A 24,555-nucleotide genomic window follows, 5' to 3' on the forward strand; every position below is an offset into this window, starting at 1 on the left:
AAGCCAATTATCAAGCTTATATGCCAACTGAGAAATCATCCACAATGTTAAATTACTAACTGGTATTTAATCAATTAAGCAACATGTAGGAGAGAAAATAAGAGGTAATTTAGAATTCTGTTTTCCAAAAGATAAGGTTGGAAGTGGCAGGAGGGGCTTTTGAGGGTGACGTTCCATCCCTCTGGAGTCTCCATTCCATCTCTAAGGACTGAGAAAGCAAGAAGCCTTTGTGTGCCCACATAGTTTCAGCATCCTAGCACTTATGGGTATCTGTTAAAATATCCTTAGTTACACTTGATTTTATCTGAATTTTTAAAAAATCCAAAGGTTCTCCATTCCCAAATCTGAATCATCATTGAATCATAATTTAGACTCCAATTTGAGTGTTCATACTGTACCATAAAACAGAGGCCTCTTTTTATTTCCCCTTCTAGAAAATCAACTTTGACTTGGGTTGCATGTTGGTGTCAGAGAAAATCAACTAAACACACCCTTCCTTTTTTTTGGGAGCCCTTGAAAAATTCAAGAGAAATCCTACCTCCACCTCACAATCCCCAAGAGTGGACGTGAGCTGGATCAGTCACCAGCCATCTTCTTAGGCTAGTGAACTCCACTTAAACATGCCCTTACCAGACAACTACACTAGTGTTTCCAGCAGCCCATTACTGTGAAGTTATTCAGCATTCGCCATAATAACAGCAACAATAAAGGATCTATTTAGTATTCATGTGGATATTACATGTAGTACCATTGGTATTCAACTGCAATTTAGCATTAGTTAATGGGCACTTAAAATGCTACCCGGATGATTGATGTCATAGGACTTTGTGTTTCCTCAAACTCTTCATAAAATACTTATTTCTCCAAGTGTGAGCCAAAACCATTACATAAATAAACCTTACCTTCTATAACTTTGTGAGTTTTGAAAGAGGGGAGTGTCTTTTAGAGAACTTTAATATTAACATGCTAGGAATGAAGAGGCATCCAAATGAAAACCATTCTCTCACTTAAAAAGAAGCAAAGGAAGACGGAATACTTACTTTTACATTACAGGTTCAAAGCGTACACTACAGGTGGAGTCAAAATTAACAGCTGGATGACCAATGACTAAGGACACAGTTGGGCCTGTCTAGGTAGCAAGGAAAGTCAAGTTGTGACCTCTTTCCTTGGCAGGAGATACTCACACTTCACACATGCATTGATGCTGTGAACTCAGCTAGCCTGGACATTTGCCCCCATCGTGAGTTTTGCTCTGGGGAGAGATGTGACAGAACCTCCTGGCTAGCCCAGTGGACCAGGCATGGCTGATGACAAGAAGATATGGAGAGGAAGGCGTACTTGCCGTTTCAAGCCCAAAGAGCCAACTGTCATCACCACATAGATCGCGGAAGAAAAGCTCCGTACTTAACGATTAGTTTTCTAAATTGGCTTATACATATATATTTCAGTCTAATTGTAGGTAAAGCGTCTTGGTTTGTTTCTGAGCAAGCTCTTTACTATGAATGGGAAAGATGCTTCTCTCCCTTGGAGAGGAGAGAAAATTGTTCTAAGTGTGAAGCCAGCTGCTTTTCTGGACAAGAAACGAAGTAGAGCTGGCTATGGAGGGGACAATGAGACAGGGCGATGGCAAAGGACTGCCCGCTGTAACAAAACCATTAACGGCTACAGCCACTCTATTCTCTGCCAATCCAGCTGTGTGATGGTGGTTAGAAAATAACAGTAAAATCACCAACCTCAGAATGCTTTCGCCAAATGTCTATGTTCTTGCGCTGAGCTTTCGAGAAATGGTCCCAGGCTTTTTGTCTGGTAGAAGCGTTGAAAACGGCCACAATCTGCTCAACTTTGGTGAACAAGGAAGTCAAACAAGACAAGTAATTTATGTTGTGATCACTATAGGGAAGCAAAGCAAAGACACTAGGAGTCTATGGATGATGTCACAGTAGAAACAACATCATCAATATCCATCCAATTTGTGCCTTTTTGTACTTACATTTTAGCAAGGTTGGGGATGTCTCCCTTCAAGTTTGTCTCCATAACTTTAGGTTAGAACGAATTCTATAGATGACTGGGGAAAGGATCATGGGCATCTACCTCGGAGCATCCTTTAGTTGTTGTTTATAAATCTGATAGGGCAGATTATAGACCTAGATCTATAGATATACAGACCCTGCTACTGTCATACAAATAAAGGTCATATAAAGTCCTGCCTGGCTAGGGGCTTCAGAGTAAAATTAGGGTGGAGCGTCTGAAGACCAAGAATCAAACATGTATCAATTTTCTTTGTTCTCCATCTCAAGGGCTTAAGTACAACCCGCTGAAGACACTACTGTGTCCAAGGTCCAAACTGGGGCCATGAATCATTGTGTTATAGCTTCCTCAGCCTCTAGAACCAGCTCCCCCCACCCTGTTTTTTTTTTCTCTAAGGACTCAAGCCAGTCCTCCTGCCCATTGGCTGGTAATAGGTGCTACTCATTTCTTGTGAAGACAGACCAAAGCTCACCTGAGCAGCAGCTCGAGTCTTGAGTCTGACTTCAGTACCATAGGTGGTTCTCCATTCTTTATTGAATCAATCCCCTATCTTCTGGTGTCCCACAATAACTTTCATAAGCATCCCCTCCTGACTCTCACACCATTTGGGGTTTTAATTCTATCACCTTGACTTCATTGATTAATTCTGCTACCACCAGGAACAGTGCTATTTGGATGGTAAATGTTGAGGGACTGTGAAAGGGATGAGGAAGGGATGGGGTCTTACAGGATGTTAGGTATGGAGCTAACAAACTATAGACTCAGTCTTGCCTGAGTAGTTATTGATCTGGTAAGCATGGGATTAAGGAAACTAGTGCATTGAGTCAGTCACATGATTAAACCTGAACTTCTAAATATTGAGTTCACTTCTTAAGGATGCTAGCACTGTATCCCATAACTCCTAAGTGATTCTTGAGGCTCTATTATAAAAAAGAGGGCTTCAATTCTCTTCCACATCTTCAGGCATCCAAAAAAATGTCATGATAGCAAAGCCCCCAAAGGCGAGTGACCTTCAGTGGCAAAAAATTAGCACACAAAATGAGCAACATGATGTGCTAGAGCAGCAGTTCTCAACCTATGGGTCATGACCCCTTTGGGGGAAGGTCGAATGACCCTTTCACAGGAGCCACATATCAGATATCCTGCATATCAGATATTTACATTATGATTCATAACAGTAGCAAAATTACAGTTATCAAGCAGCAATGAAAATAATTTTATGGTTGGGGGTCACCACAACATGAAGAACTGTATTAAAGGGCTGCAGCATTAGGAAGGCTGAGAACCACTGTGCTAGAGGGAAGTAAGATGTGTTCCATTCCCATGATGGTGTGAATATTTCCTACAATGCTAATAAATACTTCTTGGCCTCGATCTCCAGGTATTTTCACATGGAATGTTTGTATTTGCTATTTTCTCCCTGAGAGGAACCTCAATTGTAAACTTATCTAGAAAACTCCATTTTCATATTATATTATGAATCTGTTTCTCTCAGTTTTAACAAGAACATTTTCCACAGAGGTGGTTTACATTCTTCTGGTGCTTCTGTGGCAGCCCTGCTATGCCTCACCCAGACGAATAGGCTTTTAGGCTTGTCACCCAGAGCGACCCTAAGTGCTGGCTTCATCTGGCCTTTGCCCTCAGTGTGCAGCATGCTGTGGCCACCCGGGCTCCCCACTTGCTTTATCTACTTGCAGGCTGGGATCAGTGGTATTTCAGCTGTCCTTGCAGCGTCAGCCCGCAGAAGCCAGAAGTCATCTCAGACAAAGCCAACCGGCAGGGCTGGTGACCACGAGGCTCCGTGGCTTTAAACAGCAAAGCTCTTCGACTGGTATCATTTAGAAGAGGAAACGCTATGGTGTTCAGGGGTAGTATTTGGGTGGTGATAATCAAAATTCTGCTCTTTGCTAGAGAAGACTCTTAATGAAGACGCTACATTAAAGAGTAAATGATGCCTATTCATAAATGGAGGAGGGTCTGAAGGGGAGATATGCCACTAACGAACATGGAGGACAGAATGAAACAGAAGCTAAAGTCTGGCTCACTATGGTATAGGTTAAAGGAGAAAACACCGTGTATACTTAGGTAGGTTTGCTGACTGAAGGTATGTGCCTTAGTCAGTTAGAGGACTTGATTACTTTATTTGAGGCCATGAAGTAAATTCATTCATTCATTCATTCATTCATTCATTCAACAAACACCTGGGGAGCTGGTCAAGTACCAGACAGCTGATTACTAGAAATGTACACATTAGATATTATTGTTTTCTGATGTGATCCAAGTCTTGGAGATGATAAAGAAGTGAAAGCAGATAATGATTCTGTACAAGAGAAGTATGTTAGACCACTTTGAGGAAAACAGAGTAGAGTAGCTAAGTCGGGATCATGGAATAAGGGATCCTGTCATGAAGGCGGCAGTATTTTGCCAGGCCTTAGCTGGTGACTTGCTCAGGAGAGAAGTCTGCAAGGTTGGAGCTGTAAAAGGACTTTCCATGGAAGGAGCTGGAGGGGAAGAGGCTAAGGCCATGAGAGAAGAAACGGGGAAAGACTATGTGTTAATCCAGGCCACGCAGTTGCTGCCATAGGTCAGGGGACATGTGCCATTGTGAGTGGTGTGGGGGACATGGAGAGGCCTGAGTCACAGCAGCAGCTCTGAACGAAGGGATGGGTGAGCAGCCGTCTGATAGGAAGCAGCAAGGGGGCGACTTGCGAAGAGGATGTGGGGAGGAGATGGAGGAGCCAGGCTGACTCAAGTTTGGGATGAGTATCAGAAACACAGAGAACAAGCACAGATGGAGGTCTAAGTAAAAAAGACAGGGAACTGGCTCTGGGACGTATTGATCTTGAGTATTTGCTGAAGGCTACCCAAAAGGGGCTGAACTATGAATGGAGGTTCAGAAAGATGCCAGAATTCTAAGATAGGCTTCAAATTCTCTGGGCATTCTCTCAATCTCTTATAGGATAATTAATTAAAAGGAAAACTAGATGGGATTTAATTATATCCTTTTCTTATGAGATTTTTACATTTCCTACCTCATAGTCACACACACACACACACACACACACACACCTCACACACACACACCACCACCACCACCACCACCACCAACTCAGAAAGGTAAAAATGGTACAACTCAACTTGGGTTTGAAAACCACTCTCACAGCATTTACATTGCCCAGTTCAGTCTCCTGTTTCTGTAGATACCTTCTGAGCGAGACATTTGTCTTATACACAAAAGTGTTCAGGCCCATGAAAGGGAGCTAGGGTGAGTATGAATCCATCATTAGGGGAAAACATTTCAAAGAGAATGTCCCAATGAACGTGATGCAAAGATAGCATGGCTTTAAAACCACAAACCAGGATGGTGCTAATCTTGATGTCCCAGGTGAAGACCATATGTCATCCATTGTCTCTGAGAAAGACTCAAGTCTGTGATCCACATGACCACTTAATGCTTCCCTGGCTTTATTCACACTGCTCAAAGCCACAAGTAATTACTAACGGGTACCCACAACTTCACTTCTCAGAGGAAGGGATACAGGCAGCACAGGGTGGCCGGCACTTATTCAAAACCGCAGCTCAGACAGCTGTGCTGTAGGGAGAACACACTTGGGTCGGGACACTATAGGATGCCTTTGCCACCTTGGCAGCCTGTGAGGCAAGAAGGACTCCAGGCTTCTGTTTCAGATAAGAAGCTTAAATCCTGTAACATGAGTGCTACTTATTAAAAACAAAAAAACAAAGCATATCCCTGGTACTTTGGAACTATTATTGACTCAGCTTTCAGTCAGAAAATGTAGATCTGCCAGGCCCGTCTTGCAACTCTTGCCTACCCTCTGCTTTGTGTTCTGTATAAACTGGGTTTTCTGAGGACCATGAGGAAAGTCAGTGATGAACCCTCCGGAAGCTTGCAGGGATGCCAGTCTTCATTAGATGCCATCCCAGAGTGCCTACTCTGCCCAGCAGGCTGACACAAACAGAAGAAAGGGGCACATAGCCTTAACAACACTGTCAATTACCCTGTGTGGCTGTAAATCCCTCTTGTGATTATCCCATGAGCTATGTATGTGCACATGTACAGACACATTCAGACACACAACATGCACACAGACATAGTTGTACTTCAATGTTAAAAACCACTTCTTGGGGGTGAGAGTTGGCCCCCAAATCACTGGCTGTTCTTTCAGAGGACAGGGTTCGATTCCCAGTACCCACATGGTTCACAACTGTCTGTCACTCCTAGTCCCAGAGGATCTGACACCCTCCTCTGGCTTCCATAGGCACCAGGCATGCAGGTGGTACACAGACATACATGTAGGCAAAATACATACATATGCATATACATACATATAGACACACAAAGAAGACCATTTCTTCAAAACTAAATAGTTTATAAATCTTCTCTTGTGCTTTCCCCTATCCCCAGATGTTTGGACATCTGCTGGGTGTAGAACAGACTTCTTTCTTGATAAAGTAACTTAATTAACTACTTTAAAAAATACTGATAACAACCTCACTCAGAATACCCAAAGAGAATATGAAAGGATATGAAGTAATGTATTAATTGAAAATTGGTATACCACAATGTTGAATAGAAATTCATGGAAAATCATGAAGTATTGATACTTATTACAGGACAGATATCCCTAGAGAAAACTATGCTTGGTTAGTAAAGTTAATCATCAAGACCACAGATGACAATTCCCTCCACATAAATGTCCAGAAGAAGGAACTAACCACATAGAAAGGAGGTGTTTGTCTCTGGTTTGGGAGAAGGATAAAGGACAGCTACAATTACAACGTTTGTTTAAACAATTACAAGGAATTGTTTAAAGAGATGACCCTGTTCTACAACTGACTGATGGTGATTGCAAGCCTAAGGGAATACGCCAAAAACACTAAATTACATGCACTAAAGGAGTCTATTGGAGGGTTATGTGCACATCTCAGCAAGCAGCTTCCAAGAAAACTGCATCATGAACTTGACCCCAAAGTCTTAAGCATTTCATTTCAATGTCTTGGAACTGTAATGAACTTCAGTTAAAATACCCACGTTGGGCCACTGGACAGCAGTCTAGCAGCATGGCTCACCCCCTATTCTTCCTGTAGCAGCCACTCTCATAGTAGGATTGATTGGTTGCACATCAGAATCTGTGATCTCCAATGGGTCAATTTAAGGTGACCCCACCAGGCAGAATATAATTTCCCCAAGTAAAAGTGTCCTTAATTTTGGAGGCTGTTCTGTGTCATCTTTCCTGCTGTGATGTACATGGTTGTCCTTCATAGGGACTGATGGACCAGACCAACTGGAGCTGGCAAAGGGTATGTGTTTGTAAATTCAGTATGTGGTGCTTGAACCTGGCTGAGCCCAGTAGAAGCTTCCTGACTCCAGGTGAGTAGTCAACAGTCCAAGTCACTGTTCTCTCTTCTCAGCCCTCTATCCTTCCAGAGCAGTCTTTGGGTTACTTATGGTTGCTGTTCTAACCGAAGGCCTCCATCTTTCAGAGTCTCTACACCTATCTTCATGTCTCTTCCACTCCGTGCATCTTGGGCTTCCTCTGGCACCATTTCATGTTACATGAGGTCTTGCTGGGCATAGGAACCCACTTCCAATGTCTTGGCCATCTGGCATCCTCCCTTGCAAGGGATCTCCCAGCCCCAAAGCAGAGGCACTAGAGAGTGATGGTGGCATTCCCCTGGGCCTCCTCAGCAGGAACAGAGTGTGGCCTTGAATTCCAAGATTTTCTTTATGAACTATCATGAGAGGCACTTGTGTTTAGCCTTCTTGAGGAAGAGGAGCTTTGCTTAAAACAGGACATTCATGTATGGAGACATAGACTCCATTTAAACAAACGCTCTGGAGGAAAAGCAGAGCATCCGATGCAGATGTCAGATGCTGGGGCTGTATGAGATCTTTGAATTTTTAGCATGGGACAGAGAAGTATTGAAAGCACTGAGATGGAAAGGCAGGTACCTAGCAAGAATATAGTCCTTTCTCCTTCACTGCATTCTCCCCCACAGCCCTGGTACCTCCAATATATCCCGTGCTGCAGCTACACAGCTGTGAAAAGGACTTAAATCCATTTAGTGGCCCAAATATCTGGAGCAACTGATTACATTCTTCCCGGCAGCAGGCTTTCCTACATAAAGCACCTCAAACAAATCTTGCAAGCCTAATTTTTGTTTTTAATGCTATCAGGCTCATGATAGAGCCTTAACTCTGTAGGTTTCAGAAGAATTCCCTTTTTGGCTTTTAAGGGATAACATATTTCCAAATCCTCCATGAATAGCTCAGAAGGGATTTTCAAAGGCATATATCAAATGAAATAGTTGACCTCCCTCGCCTAGCTTGTTATTGTTGTCTTTAAATGCTAAAAGCTGGGGGCGGGGAATTCTTCATGGGAAGGAGGGACAAAAGAAGAAATGAGGCTTTAGATGGAGTGGTAGAACTGGTGTGCATTGGCCATAGGTGGGAGACTTGCCAGAGAGAGAATGCCATCACCGATTGCAGTCTCATGACCGGCACCCAGAGGTCTACCAGATATCCAAGGAGAGCAGTAAGCACTGGCCATGTGGAAGAGGTCAGGTGTGGAAACTCCTGACTCCTTCATGGTCCTCAGCTGGTGCCTGAGAGGAGGAGCTGCTTGGATGATAGCCAGGGAAGCAGGAGACCATGGCAGCAATGTGCGAAAGAGGCCTGGACTGCACTTCCAAGTTGAGGAAGGACAGGGCAGTTAGGGGCTTTGTCTTGAGATGACTCAGAAGGCCATCATGTGACACTTGAACCCCAAAAATCCCAGCCTCAATCTTGATTTCTCAACTGCCTGGTTAGATGAGGCACAACAGGGGTTTCTTTTAAGGAATGGGATACTGAAAAAATATTTTAAAAAACAGGAGGATCTTGGTTTGGCAAATTCTAAGCAAGCAGGAAATGGTCAAACTGCTCAAATAAATACAAAGATATTAGGCAGGCAATGACATAAAGATCTGTACAAATTCTACTTCAGTAAGGTGAACTTCAGACCCCCTATGTAGGGAGCAGGTGAAGTCTGAGTGTGAAAGTATGCTGTTGACACAGGTACGGCCATGTCAAAGGCCCCTGTGCCCCAGCATCTTGGGAGCAGCAAAGTCTTCCTCAGATGAGGCTGAGAGGAATGGCAAAGACTTCCTTCTGTATGAGCACTGATGTTGACGGTGTGTACAGAAAATGTCCACCATAGCTTTTTCCTCCCGGAAGGCTCCTCCCCTAAAGAGCCTGTTCCTACTGTGATTAGCTAAACCTGCCTCCTTGTTCAGCTGTATATAAGAATCCTACCTTTTTGTTTACACACACACACACACATCCTACCTTCTTGTTTTTATATATATATATATATATATATATATATATATATATATATACACGAATCCTACCTTCTTGTTTATATATATGTGTGTGTGTGTGTGTGTATATATATATATGAATCCTACCTTCTTGTTTATCAGTATATAATAACTCTGCCTTCTGTTCAGTGGTGTATGAAACCACCACCTCCTGTTCAACTGCATATAATAAACACACTGAGTTTCCCAGGTGCTGCAGCTCTGTCAGAGAGCCCAACCCACGGGCTTCCAGCTTTTCTCTGTGTCTCTGTGTCTGCCCTTTCTTCATGCCCTTGCTCTCCCGCTTAGGTCAATCCCAGAGGCTGTGTGAAGGTACGGCACCTTTGTAATGCACACATCCAAACGTTGTAGGAAGCACCAGAAGAAAACTGCATGAGATTAAACATGCAATGGGTTCTTACAACATATGGCATTTCCAAGGCTTTATAAATCCCACAAATTCTCTGACTAGATTTCCACCACTGACTCAACAAAAGTAATATATGTACATAACACAAAGGAAACAAAGTGAGCAGTAAAAGACTACCTTCCGAGCGTGAGCCCCTTCACCAGCTCCTCTAACAACAAAGGATGTTGGGAGATCCTGGCACAGGCAGCAAGATAAGAAGGGATGCATACAGTGCACAGGTGTGCAGCTTTCTAGCCCATTCACCAAATGCTAACACTGCTCCTGTGTCTTGCTTTGTCTCACTTACACCGTATCCTGGAAGTTGCTCCTGTGTCTACATTGATAAGGCTCCAATGAGCATGTTCAGACACGGTTTCTGACAACTTTCTAAAAACATCTTTATTAAAAGATTCTGGCAGTGGCTATGAAAAAGGAGTATCGGGATTATTAGTTTTGAGAGCTACTGTTAATTGTTCTCCGATTATGCTCCCTAAATGTTTTGTTTGGTTGGTTGGTTGGTTTGGTTCTCTCTCATTATTTTCCTCTTCCTGGCCAACAACAGGTCAGAAGCCATTATGGCTGGCTTTTCTTGACAGGTGGAAGAAGGAACGAATCATGTATCAACCAAATTCCATTCCACCAACACCCACATTTGCAGCTTCCTTCACAAACAACCTAGCGAGTCCAGACTCAGGAAATGGGTCCTTTTCTCAGTAGCTGGGGTACAGTGAAGAGTGTGGTCTCTTGTAGGGAGAGGACAAAGCTAGATTCTGAGAGCATTTTCATCCTTGTGACACCCAAATAGTGATTCATTTTTCTTTTGGGCCTCCACTGGCTCTGAAAGACTCTACGAGAATTGAAGGGACACTAGCCCACTTGAGCACGTGGCTCAGGCAGGCCTTGCCCTTCTCCCCCATTCCCTCTGCCTTCCTAATGCCACAACCCTTTAATATGGTTCCTCATGCTGTGGTGACCCCAACCATAAAATTATTTTTGTTGCCACTTCATAACTGTAACTTTGCCATTGTTATGAATTGTAATGCAAATATCTGTGCTTCCTGATGGTTTCAGGAGACGCTTGTGAAAGGGTCATGGCCCACAGGTTGAGAACCACCACAGTAGGTAATACCAAATCTGCTGTCAAGTGCTGGAAATCTCTGGGTCAGGGTCAGCACACTTTGTGCTGCGTGGGTTCTGAATCTGCTCTGTTTAGGTCTCAGGGAAATCCACTCACATTCCAGCTACTCCCACACTCCTCCTGGGATGATTTCTTCCTTTGGCAAAAGGACGCGAAGATGCACTCTTTGCCTCAAGAACACATCATCTGTCTCGCAGTGGCTTGTTCTCACTTTGAATGTCTTCCTTTTAAACAAATTTTTGCAGAAAAAACATTTTTGTGGCTTTTGTCCAAAGTAGCCAAGATCTGTTCCCTAAGCCACTAACAGAAAGCCCCGCCCACACTCGACAGAAGCCTTTTGTTCAGTCTCAAGACTGGGCACCTATCAAGCTACCGGGTTTTAGTACTAGATAAAAGCTGTCTTTCCTGAGCTGCTGCTTCATTAATGATAATGGAGCACACTGAATCTTGAAATGGAGCCTTCCCTAGTTCTTGTTTGTTCTAGAGGGTAAGGCTTAATTGTTCTCACTCTGTGTGTGTCTCTGTCTGTGTGGGTATGTACCCGCGCGCACACACACGTGTGTGTGTGCGTGTGTGTACACGATTAAAAAAAGTTTTTTTTTTTTTAACTTAGAATTGTATTTTTGGTAAAATTGAAAAGAAAGATACTAAAAAGGGTCCACTCAGTTGTGGCAAGCTTTTAGTATCTTCTGTCAGTTTTGGTACTGTGAGAAATAGAACATTTGGTGCTTCTCCTTCATTTGGAAGCCTTCAGACATTATTTTCTTTGGATATTTATTCCCTGAGATCAAAGGATGTGTTTTCTTTTCTTCTTTCTATTTTCTTTTTAGTGGAAATAATATTTTGAGCATTTAATGCATTAGTAAATAATGGCTATCAGCATGATTTTGACGAGAAATGGAAAAGCTGTCAAGTTGCTGAGGCGTTACAGAGATTTTTTTTACCCCCTTCCCTCAGATGAGCTATGGCAATGACTTCTCCAGACATGGGAAAACATTTTAACACTTCATAAAATTCTTTTTCGACAGCAGGGGACACAGCAACCAAATTTCCCTTGGTGGAAATAAAAAACATTTAGCCCAAGATGTTCCTGAGAAGTAAATGATTTCAGAGAGAGCTTTTGAGGCAGAAGAAATGTGGGGGAGGACACCAATCTGCCTATAAGGGGGACCACGTCTGCACAGAGGTCAGAAACCCTCATATTTCATCCGGGCACTTAGCATATGACCTGGCACTTAACAGCACTCCAGCAAATATTTGTGGGATGATTTTAATCATTCATTCCAACAGTAGAGGCTTTTTACAATTTCAGCTGAGAAGACAGATGAGGACGTGACAGGGGGGATGTCAGGGTATTGCAGAGCCATTTCTGACAATAACTCTGACCAGCTTTGACACCTGCAGGGCTCCGAGCACATGTTCTCATGGTGGAAATGTGACTTCTGATACTCACAGCAGCTCCACAGAGGCAGCCACCAGAGCTAGGCATTGGTGCACATGCAGGAACGACTGCCTGCTCCTCTCTTCTCTCATCATCTGAGGTGAACTGGTCATCCCGTGGGTCCTGCCAGGCCTCTTGCCTTTAGATATCCAGAAACGCTCAAGGATCAAAGTTGTTCATATGGTGAGGCTATGGGGCTTTGATGGAACCTCAGGGAATCACCTTTTCATCACAGAAAGGAGGACACAGAGACTTAAGGGCTGAGAAGACTTTCCTGAGGGAATATGGCTAATTACTGCTTGAGCTGAGATTAGAGCCAGCGTCTCCTTAGACCCAGTCAAAGGCATCTCCATCATTTGCTGTTTTGAAAACCAAGGATGTGACTGGCGCCACTTTCTCTCCTAAGTGTACAAAACTAGGCTGTATGGTGGTTGAAACAGTTACCGTAGCAAGGCTAAAAAAAGACTAGTAAGAACAAGATAATCCTACTATCTCATAACGTATGTGTATTCTGTGTGCTCTAGTTTAAAGAGAATCCATTTTAGTGCTAAGTCAGTTGAGATCACAATTTATACACACACACACACACACACCAAAACTAGAAAACCTTCATACTAGGTTCTGATGTTACTGGTTTTCAGCCCAATTTCCAACACCAGCTTCGCCTCCCTCTATAACTGGTCAATGATGGATGATGGACACTTGTAGTCAGGACTGTGTATGTGTGTGTGTGTGTGTGTGTGTGTGTGTGTGTGTGTGTGTGTGTGTGTATACGTGTGTGTTTGTGTGTGCGTGCATGTGCTTTTACAAACAGTGCTTCCCTCTACAACTGGTCAACGATGGACACTTGTGCTCAGGACTTTTGTGTGCTTTTACAAACAGTCCAAGCTCCAGAGTGCTGTGGGGAGGTAAGAAGAAAGAGGTAGGTACACCTGGCTTGCATCTCTGCCATGAAATCATTCTAGAAGAACACAAATAAATTTGATGCACATAAAATAATTAGCAGTTGTTAGGGACTCACGTAGAGAGTATGGCTGTGGGTCCTAACGGACTGGACAGGCTTCAAGGAGGAAGCCTGAATGGCAGTGGGTTTTGAATCTGGTATGAAGGAGGAGAAGTCTTTCAGGCAAGGAGACAGCAGAGAGTGTTTGGAATAGGGTGAAAAGGGGGCATGCTGGAAGTATGTATTTCAATTTCTAACCAGATAGTAACATTTCTATTTGCTCTGCTGCCAGTGTCGCCCTTCATCTCTTCCTGTGAGCTTGAGTTCACAGCTATAATCGTATCCTCCCCTGAGCATTTCCAGTTTTTATTAAAACAAACAAAGAAACCAGACATGGCTCTAGAAAACAAACTATCCAGATGGCCAAGGGTCAGAGATTAAAGGACAATTAGAAGTACGACTCTTGGCCTTCACTGACATTAGAGTTTTTCCTTCTCATTCATACTTATGTGTATGGCATGCAATCCTCATTTAATATCAACAGGCCCCTTTCTGTTGCTGCCTGCTTTCTCACTGCCCTCCTCTACTCTGCCCCTTTTTCTTTTTCAGCAGGAAGCTTGCTGGAAAAGAAGCCAGGAAGGAAAGTCACGGAATGTGTAACTGGTTAGATGTGTGTGTGTGTTGTAACAAGAATTGCACAACTGATCATCTTGGCATGTATATTACTATGTGAATGTGGTGGCACATGCCTCCTGGACTTACAAACTGATTCAGCCAGATCTCTGAAACGACAAGCTTTCCTTGGGACTGATAAAACTCAAAGTGGGCAGGCCTATTGGGAGTCCCTAGGGAGCATACATCTTTTAAAAGCAAAGATCAAAACCCCAAAGTCTATGAATAGGAAAACGTGGGCAAGTTCTACCAAACAGACAGAATGAGAAGTTGACAACCAGGTGAGACAAATGTGACCTGAGGATAAGATGACATGTGACTAGACTCACTAGGCCTGCCACTTTTCCTTTTTCTTTCATTCCTACTCTAGCTGGCTCAGAAGAGAAGAGAAAGCCCCAGTGCCATACCAGGATGGACCGAGGTCCTCAACTGATAACTGCACATTCATGATCACAAGTCAAGGACACAAGTCAAGGACAATCCCCTAGAGAAGTGAGAAGTGAAGAAATGTCACAAACCTCAAACTCTGGGCTGAGTATAGCTACTGTTCTTGACACTTTAAGGCAAAGCCTGGGTGGAAACAATGTCTAGTTGACTCCAAAGCAGAGTGAGACGACGTGCAAACGCTGGCAGAGTGGAGCACCAGCCAAGCTAGATGGTAGCCGCAGGTGCTCAGTGTACACTCTTTCATTTTCTATTAAACGCTAAAAGTCAAGAAGCGTCACTGATCTCTTTCTTCAAGATGGCTAGCTGGCAACAGAACCAATCCTCTGAGCGCTTGCTTCACACATGAAGAAAAGACAAGGGCAAACAAACCAATGAGATGAGTGTATGCTCCTTGTCCAGCATTCTGGACTCCTGTATGAAGTTTCTTTCGTCTTGCCCAACCTCTCGGCTATTTCCAGCAACATACACACAGGAGCCCACCATGCCTTGAGTTCTGCACTGGACTCTCCTGGAAGTTGCTAAGCAAACCCTCCTATCATGACGTCAGGTCTGCTTTACTTGCTGGAATAAGTTAGCCTGTCAGTACATCTGCTTCTGTGATGTCTTAGAACGATTTCCCAGCATTCCTGGCTGCTTCCTGTATGGACTGCAGTGGGATGCTATGAAGAAAGGCACTGGGAACCTTGTACATGGGGGAGGGCACTTGGGATTACTGCCTAATAAAGAGACCATCTAGAAGAAAGTAAGCTGTGATTTGAATATCAGTGCTCCTCAACCCCAACCGCATTCTGTGTGAGAAAGCTAAATGCAATTCATGTGGAGTTTGCCAGGGATATTATTAATACAGATGAATGGGTTTGACTGGTTCTGCTTTTGGAAATCTCAGCAAACATGTCAATCGGCAGTTACTGTCTTAGAAAGTCATGTGGTATTAACACCAGATTCAGGTTCCCATAACTGAACCAAGCCTGGGAAGCTAGGAGGGTGATTGAGATATACCAACAAAACCCCAACAGAAAGAGGACAGCTCAGGTCAGGAGATGTGATAGACTCATTCACAAGGTGGAGGGAGCTTGTGAAATCCCAAGTGAGTGTGTTGTTGACATGGGCAAGACCTTGTTAAGGACCCCAATGCCCCTTGGGAGTGGCAAAGCCTTCTTCTGGTCCAAGTGACTACGTTGAGTGTGTGCAGAAAATGTCCCCCATAGTTTCCTCTCCTTATTTATGATCTGAAGACTGCTCTCCTACAGAGCCTGTTCCTACTGAAATTAGCTAAACCTGCCACTTTGTTCAGCTGTATACAATAACTCTGCCTACTGGTCCAACTGTATATAATAAACATGCTGAACTTCCCAGGTGCTATGGTTCTGTCAGAGAGCCCAGCCCACTCAATTCCAGTTTTCCACATCTGTGTGTCTGTCATTTCTTCATCCCCTCCCTGCCCCAGTTAGGTCAATCCTTGGAGCCATGCAGAGCATGGCAACAGAGTGCTGAGATTGCCTACCAGGCCATTGAGGTCACTGATATTATTTTCACAGTGGATGTGAGGTTTGCTTCTCTTGGTATTCAGGGAGTGGTCATTGTTGTACAAAGCACACACAGGAGAATGGAAAATGGAGGTTGTTAATGGAGCCATGCAATCCTCGTATTCTGCTTAATTTGAGCACAGGCTACACATAATACCACCTCTGTCTTCAAGTCATCCTGGAAGAGTCTGGCTTTCATGGATACATGTGAAGTCCTCCATGCTCCAGATGGGGCATGTACTCCTCAGCCAGCACAGAGCTGTCAGCATTGGCTGGGGTTTTCACAGTCTGTTAAAAACTGTCCACTACTGAAATACTACTGAGAACCAAATTGTAGAGCTAAGGGGAGATTCCCAGAGGGTGGTGGGTATGTGATAAACCTAAATGTGGTTGGAAGGTTGCTGTGGGATGGTCTGTATGTCAAATTGCTCTGATTGGTCAATAAATAAAACACTGATTGGCCAGTGGCCAGGCAGGAAGTATAGGCGGGACTAACAGAGAGGAGAACTGAGAGAACAGGAAGGCAGAGGGAGACACTGCCAGCCGCCACCATGACAAGCAACATGTGACGATGCCGGTAAGTCACGAGCCACGTGGCAAGGTATAGATTTATGGAAATGGATTAATTTAAGCTATAAGAACAGTTAGCAAGAAGCCTGCCACAGCCATACAGTTTGTAAGCAATATAAGTACCTGTGTTTACTTGGTTGGGTCTGAGCGGCTGTGGGACTGGCGGGTGATAAAGATTTGTCCTGACTGTGGGCAAGGCAGGAAAACTCTAGTTACAGAAGGTTACACAGGAGAAGAGTCTAGCATCACTTTCTCTGGTGAGTTTTGCTCAGCCCTCCTAATAGCCCCTAACCTGTTAACTATGGTCTGGCGTACTGATTTCCAATAAGACCACAGCCAGCAAGTTTTCTTTGATTTATTTGATTCATTACATGTGCAGGTTGAAACCCTGTTAACTATGAAAAGTTTCTCCCTTCCTATTCCCTCCTTCCTTTTTGTTTTGACACAGGATCTTATCTAGTCTAGGCTGGCCTCACACCCACGCCTCAGCCTCCTCAGTGCGGGGATTCCAGATGTCTACCAGACACGGCTATGAACAATGTCTGAATGTGCTGTTTCAGGCTTTCTTCTCACCTGTTTTGCAGTTTAGCCATTGCGTACTAGTTCACTCCCTCCTGAGTCTGTCTCTACGACTGTAATGTCCCTTCTTACGACCCTTATCAAAGCCCAGCAAACTGTCATACACCTGGGTAGGTGCTGCAAAGGTCCTGTGATGGAAACTCCATCAGAGGAAAAGGGACAAGAACGACCTCCCAGGAGGAGGGGCCTTTCAACTAAAGCCTAAAGGATGAGAGAGATTCCAGCATGCATAGTAGGGGGAAAGCATGGCAGGCAGAGGGGACCAAATGTATGAAAGCTCTGAGGTGGGAGACGGCTTTGTTGGACCCAGGAAGAATGAGACTGAAGGGGATGGTCACAGTAAGTACAGGGCAATATGATGCTGAGGTTGGAGAGCAATGATAGCTAGGAAGCATAAAAACTACTTAGAGTACAGCAGGAAGCTACCTGAGGGGGCTCAGCTGTCTATCAGATGGTATGTGAGAAGGGAATTGGAAAGGAAACAGGGCTTCCCAGGAGCTACTTCCTCTTCCTTACTGTAAGCAACTCAAGATTATTCTGGACATCAGTGAACCAGCTGGGAATTATATCTCCCACTTTTCTTATTGTTGGGCGTGGCCATGTGTAGCCTGTAGGGCCCAGTGAGGCATGCAGGGTGTGGTAGATTGAATGTAATTGGACCCTATAATCTCATAGGGAGTGGCACTATTAGGAGGTGTGGCTTTGTGGGAGTAGGTATATCCCCGTTGGAGCAAGTATGTCACTATGGGGGCAGGCTCTGAGGTTTCCTATGCTCAGGTTACTGCCGCCCAGTGTTTCAGTTGCCTTCCTGTGGCCTGTAAGATGTAGGACTCTGAGCTACTTGTCCAGCACCATGTCTGCCTACATGATGCCATGCTCCTGCCATGATGATAATGGACTGAACCTCTGAACTGCAAGCCACCCCAATTAAATGTTTTCCTTTATAAGAGTTTCCAAGGTCATGGTGTCTCTTCACAGCAATAGAAACCCTAAAAAGTTGGTACCAAGGACTAGGGTATTGCTGTCATAGGACTGACCATGTTTTTGTTTGGAGTAATGTAGACTTTAGGTGCTGCTTAATGGGCCATACTAGTAGGAGCATAGAAGACAGTGGTGGTGAGTGTGATCTGATGAACTGTGGGATCAAGAGGTTTCAGGGGAGAATGTTAGTATGTGGCCTAGACACTGGTCTTAAGACATTTTGGTAAAGAAAGTGGCTTCTTTTTGCTCTTGTCTGAAGAGCCATCCCTAAGGCTAAAGTGAAGAGTTTTGGATTAATACTATTGGCAGAGGAAATCTCAAAACAGCCTAGTATAAACTCTGTGGTGTGATTATTAGTGTTAACTCTGATAAAGATTTATAATGAAAAGGAGCAGGCTAAGCAAGGAAAAATATTTGAGGGGAAAAAGGGCACCAGAAAGTGGAATGGAGCTAAGTCCTGTGTTCAAGGAGATAAGCAGAGTAAGAAATGGAATAAAGGGAGTGGTGGCCTCAGGGCAAGATCCCACCCAGCTAAGTTTCCAATTTATGTAAAGGAATTAAAAAAAAGTTGAGAGCCTGGTGTGGTGGTACACACTTTTAATCCCAGCATTTGGATGGCAGAGCCTGGCAGGTCTCTGAGTTTGAGGCTAACCTGGTCTACAGAGCAAGTTCAAGGACAGCCAAGCTTATGTAGTGAAGGTAACGATCACCAGAAAGCTGGTGAAAGGGCCATGTTCCAGCCCTAGCAAGCAGCAGAAGTTAGCAGCCATGTGGTTCTGGCTTTAGAGTTAAGGATAGAAGAAACAGGTTGTGGAATTTGCACCAGAGACCAAGGAAAGCTGCTGAGGCCAGGCATGTGTCAGGGGTGTCCCTGAATGGAGGTCTGGTAGACAAGCCATTTTGTGAAGCTGTAAAGTTGAAGCCTGGATTCCCTTGAAGAACCCAAGATGTTAAGAGATGCCAGAGTCATTGGATGCCTGCCGAGGAGAGCTGCTAACAGAGAGTGGAACCAGCCCAAGAGAAAAAAGTTGTTGCAGTCAAGGAAATGGAACAGAGTTCGACATCTGAAAAGCGTTTTCACATCAGACATGAAGATGCAGAGTCTGGAGTTTGCCCAGCTGGTTTTTTATCTTGCTTTGGTCCAGTAATTCCTCGCTATGCTCCCTTCCCTATGTTTGGAACAGTAATGTATATCCTGTGCCGTTATATGTTGAAATATGTGATTTGCTTTTTGATTTTGATTTTTACAGGTGATTATAGTTAAGAGATTGCACGAATCTCAGAAGAGACTCTGAACTTTGGACTTTAAAACATTGTTGAGGCTGTGATAGACTATGGGAACTTTTGAACTTGGACTAAACACATTTTGCATGATGCTATTGTTACAAGCCTGTGGGGGCCAGGGAGTGGAATATGGTAGATCGAATGTAATTGGCCCCAATAATCTCATAGATGTGGCTTTGTTGGAGTGGGTATGGCTCTGTTGGAGCAAGTATGTCACTGTAGAGATGGGCTTTGAGGTTTCCGATGCTCGGGATACTGCCCAGTCGACTTCCCGTGGCCTGCAAGATGTAGGACTCTCAGCTACTTTGCCAGCACCATGTCTGCCTGCACGCTGCCATGCTCCTATCATGATGATAATGGAACCTCTGAACTGTAAGCGAGCCACCCCAATTAAATGTTTTCCTTTATAAGAGTTTCCAAGGTCATGGTGTCTCTTCACAGCAATAGAAACCCTAACTAATACACAGCGTCTTTGGGAAAGTTATGTTTTCTCAATATAATGGTATCAGTCCTTCCTCTTTTTCTCCTACATGATTTCAATCTAGAAGAAGAGATGCAATGTCAGGGGTAACAGCAAATCATCCTCCACAATAATCCAAGGAAAGATAATGGCATTCATAGAAACCTTGAACCACTGAACTGGTCTAGCATCTGCATTTTTCTGTGTGTGAAACCAACCAGCTTGGTGGGGATTTTTGTTACTCAGTGGTGGACACTGCATCTAACTGGGCAATTTCAAGTGCCTAGGCACCATGACTGTGAGCAGTGATCATCAAAATGAAACCACTGTGTCACATAGGGCTATGCTTTTTCAGGTAGAAACAATAGGATTTCTTATGTATGGCCTTGAGATGGGGTTTGTTGGTGGGAGGATAGTATGAAAAGTGCCGACAAGATTTTGGTCAAAGAATTTATTCAAATGGGAAAGGAAAGCCATAAAAAGGAAAAGGTTGGGTGATTGAAGAAGATGCAGGGATGGTTCAATATACAAAAATCTGTCGATGTAATCCATCATATAAACAAATTGAAAGAAAAAAAAACGCATGATCATCCCATTAGATTCTGAAAAAGCCTTTGACAAACCCAACACCCCTTCATGTTAAAGGTCCTAGAGAGATCAGGGATACAAGGAACATACCTAAACATAACAAAGGCAAAATACAGCAAGCCAAAGGCCAACATCAAACTAAATGGGGAGAAACTCGAAGCGATTCCACTAAAATCAGGAACAAGACAAAGCTGTTCACTCTCTCCATATCTATTCAATATAGTACTTGAAGTTCGAGCTAGAGCAATAAGACAACAAAAGGAGATCAAGGGGATACAAATTGGAAAGGAAGAAGTCAAACTTTTACTATTTGAAGATGATATGATAGTATACATAAGTGATCCCCAAAACTCTACCAGGGAACTCCTACAGCTGATAAACATGTTCAATAATGCGGCAGGATACAAGATTAACTCAAAATAATCAGTAGTCCTCCTAGATATAAATGATAAATGGGCTGAGAAAGAAATCAGAGGAACAATACCCTTTACAATAGCCACAGATAATATAAACTATCTTGGGGTAACTCTAACCAAAATGAGTAAAGGACCTGTATGGCAAGAACTTTAAGTCTTTGAAGAAAGATATCAGAAAATGGAAAGATCTCCCATGCTCTTAAATAGATAGGATTAACATAGTAAAACAGGCACTTTTTACCAAAAGCAACCTACAGATTCAATGTAATCCCCACCAAAATCCCAACATAATTCTTCACAGACCTTGAGAAAACAATATTCAACTTCATACGGGAAAAACAAAAAACCCAGGATAGCCAAAACAATCTTGTACAATAGAGGAACTTCCAGAAGTATCACCATGCCTGACTTCAAGCTCTACTATAGAGCTATAATAATAAAAACAGTTTGGTATTGGCATAAAAACAGACACATGGATCAATGGAATCGAATTGAAGACCCTGACATAAATCCATACACCTATGAACACCTGACTTTTGACAAAGAAGCCAAAAATATATAGTGGAAAAAAGAAAGCATCCTCAACAAATGGTGCAGGCATAACTGGATGTCAACGTGTAGAAGAAAGCAAATAGATCCATATCTATCACCTTGCACAAAACTCAAGTCCAAGTTGATCAAAAACCTCAACATATATCTAGTTACACTGAACCTGATAGAATAGAAAGTGTGAAGTAGCCTTAAACACATTGGCACAAGAGACTACTTTCTGAATATAACACCAGTAGCATAGAAACTGAGATCGATAATTAGTAAATGGGACCTTTTGAAACTGAAAAGCTTCTGTAAGGCAAAGGACACTGTCAGTAAGAAAAAAAAAAAGCAGTCTACAGAATGGGAAAAGATCTTCACCAACCTCACATCTGACAGAGGGCTAATCTCTCAAATATATAAAGAACTTAAGAAGCTAAACATCAAAATAACAAATAATCCAATTAAAAATGGGGTACAGATTTAAAAAGAGAATTCTCAACAGAAGAATCTGAAATGGCCAAGATACACTTAAAGAATTGTTCAACATTCTTAGTTATCAGGGAAATGCAAATCAAAACGACTCTGAGATACCATCTTACACCTGTCAGAATGACTAAAATAAAAAACTCTTAATGACAGCCTATGTTGGAGAGGATGTGGAGTAAGGGAAACACTCCTTCACTGCTGTGGTGGGAATGAAAACTTGTACAGCCACTTTGGAAATCAGTATGCCACTTTCTCAGAAAATTGGAAATCAATCTACCTTAAGACCCAGTGATACCACTCTTGGGCATATACCCAAAGGATGCTCAATCATACCACAAGGACACTTGCTGAACTATGTTCATAGCAGCATTATTTGTAATAGCCAGAAACTGGAAACAACCTAGATGTCCCTCAACCGAAGAATGCATAAAGAAAATGTGATACATATACACAATGAAGAACTACTCAGCAGTAAAAAACAGTATCATGAAATTTTCAGGCAAACAGATGAAACCAGAAAAAATCTTCCTGAGTGAGGTAACCCACACTCAGAAAGATAAAAATGGTATGTACTCGGTCATAAGTGGATAGTAGATGTAAAGCAAAGGATAACCAGGCTATAATTCACAGCCCAAGAGAAACTAGGTAACAAGGAAGATCCTAAGAGGGATGTATGGATTGCCCTGGGAAGGGAAACAATAAATAATTATTTTGATGAGATCTCCTGGGTAAACTGGGGGCAGGAGGGGTTTAGAGAGGAGGGGATGGAAGATGGGAACATGAGGGATCAGGATGGTCGAGTTAGGGGAGGGATGGAGAGGCAGAGCAATGAAAGAGATATCTTGATAGAGGTGACCATTATGGGGTTAGGGAGAAACATGGTGCCAGAGAAACTCCCAGGAATCTATAAGAATGACCCCCAGCTAAGACTCCTAGCAATAGTGGAGAGGGTGCCTGAACTGGCCATCTCCTGTAATCAGATTGGTGACTACCTTAATTGTCATCATAGAACCTTCATCCAGTAACTGATGGAAGCAGATGTGGAGATCCACAGCCAAGCACTGGGCAGAGCTCTGGAAGTCCAGTAGAAGAGAGAGAAAGGAGGGATTATATAAGCAAGGGGGGGGGGGGTCAAGAAAACTCACAGAGACAGCTGGCCAGAGCTCATGGAAGCTACTGACTCTAGACCGACAGCCAGGGAGCCTGTATGGGACTGACCTAGGCCCTCTGCATGTCAGTGACAGTTGTGTAGTTTGGTCTATTTGTGGCCCCTAGCCGTGGGACCAGAATCTGTCCCTGGCACATGAGCTGGCTTTTTGGAACCTATTGCCTATGGTGGGATGCCTTGCTCAGTCTTGATGTGGGGGAGAAGCTTCATCCTGCCTCAACTTTATATGCCATGCTCTGTTGACTGCCATGGGAGTCCTTACCCTTTCTGAGGAGTGGATGGTGGGGTAGAAAGGAGGTAGAGGGAGGGAAGAAGAGAGGAAGGAGGAGAAACTGTGGTTGGTATATAAAATAAATTTTAAAAATGAAAAAAAGAATGCAAAGAAAGAGTTCAGTTAAGCTGAGGTGCTAAAGAACTATTTGACAGCCATCCCTACTTGGCGTGGGCAACTTCTCTGACTCCTTGGGGGTGAGCACTTGTCTTAGTGTGCTCCTCCCAGCTCAAGCATCCAGGGGAGACTTGGAGGCTGGACGGCCCACCCTAAGCGTTACCACCGTGAGGCCCATTGATGCCACACATCACATTCTGTCTACCTCTCTGTTGTTCAAAGGTGGATGGTTCTCACCTACACAATGGCAGGAAGGTATGTTTTCCTTTTTCAGCCCCAGTTTAACTGGTCCCTATTTAATATCATTGCCGAGGAAAGCATGGTTCTCTCCTATCCTAACCCATGGCTGTCCCCCTCCCCCCATGGCCTCACTTGTCAAGGGCTGAAGTCCCTGCTAAAGGAAGACAGTAAACTGCACACAGATGGGAAGTTGCTTAGAACTGAGTCCCCTGAGCAAAAGTAAGTGGGCAGCAACCACACTGCTGTTTGGTCACATGGCTTCCCACCATAGCCCCACCCCCCACCCCTGACCCCGAATTGCTCTTTTGAGGTTGTATAGCCTTTCTTCTCTCCTTGTCTCTTCTGTCAACCCACTCTTACCTTTTCTCTGGCCACTCATCCATTATTGTCTTTCCTCCTTCAAAGCTAGAGTCAGTATTAACTTCCTTTATTCTCCACCTAGTAACCCCAACTCTAGCATGGCTGGACCTATACAGTTGGGTCAAAGGCCATTGTTCAATGCTGAGGAGCTTTGCTAATACAGTACAGGTCGGTGAGAGGTAGAGCACTCTTGTTTTCCACCGTCCTTTTCTTTAAAGGCAGAGTGTTCTTACACTGGGCATTTGACTTACCGGTCTATGTTTGGGGATTCATTACATGGTACTTACTCTGTGCTACTGCAAAAACCATCTGTTGGCAACAAAGTCATGTAAGATGCTTTCATATGTAAGAATCTGGCTCGTCATCCCTCTCTGTCTGCCTATCCTAACAGACACATTATACCTTAGGTTTGTACTGATGAAGGGGGTGACAGGCATTTTGGCACACTAGATCACTGCAAATAACACTTATCTTCAGAATGAATATGTAAATTGCATGTGTTGCTGTCGTGTGTGGGTCCCTGCACCTGGAATGG

At 43.6% G+C, this 24,555-nt stretch overlaps 1 protein-coding gene across 1 annotated transcript in view; it reads right to left on the reverse strand.

The window, feature by feature from the left end:
- Enox1 (ecto-NOX disulfide-thiol exchanger 1) overlaps positions 1–24,555 on the reverse strand; it is a 562,855-nt gene that overhangs the window by 110,651 nt on the left and 427,649 nt on the right. Inside the window, exon 11 of the mRNA XM_059273297.1 lies at positions 1,734–1,840. Coding sequence (XP_059129280.1) covers positions 1,734–1,840 — 107 coding nt within the window. The remainder of the gene's footprint in view (positions 1–1,733; positions 1,841–24,555) is intronic.

This window comes from Peromyscus eremicus, chromosome 9 (assembly GCF_949786415.1).
Source record: "Peromyscus eremicus chromosome 9, PerEre_H2_v1, whole genome shotgun sequence".
NCBI lineage: Eukaryota > Metazoa > Chordata > Mammalia > Rodentia > Cricetidae > Peromyscus > Peromyscus eremicus.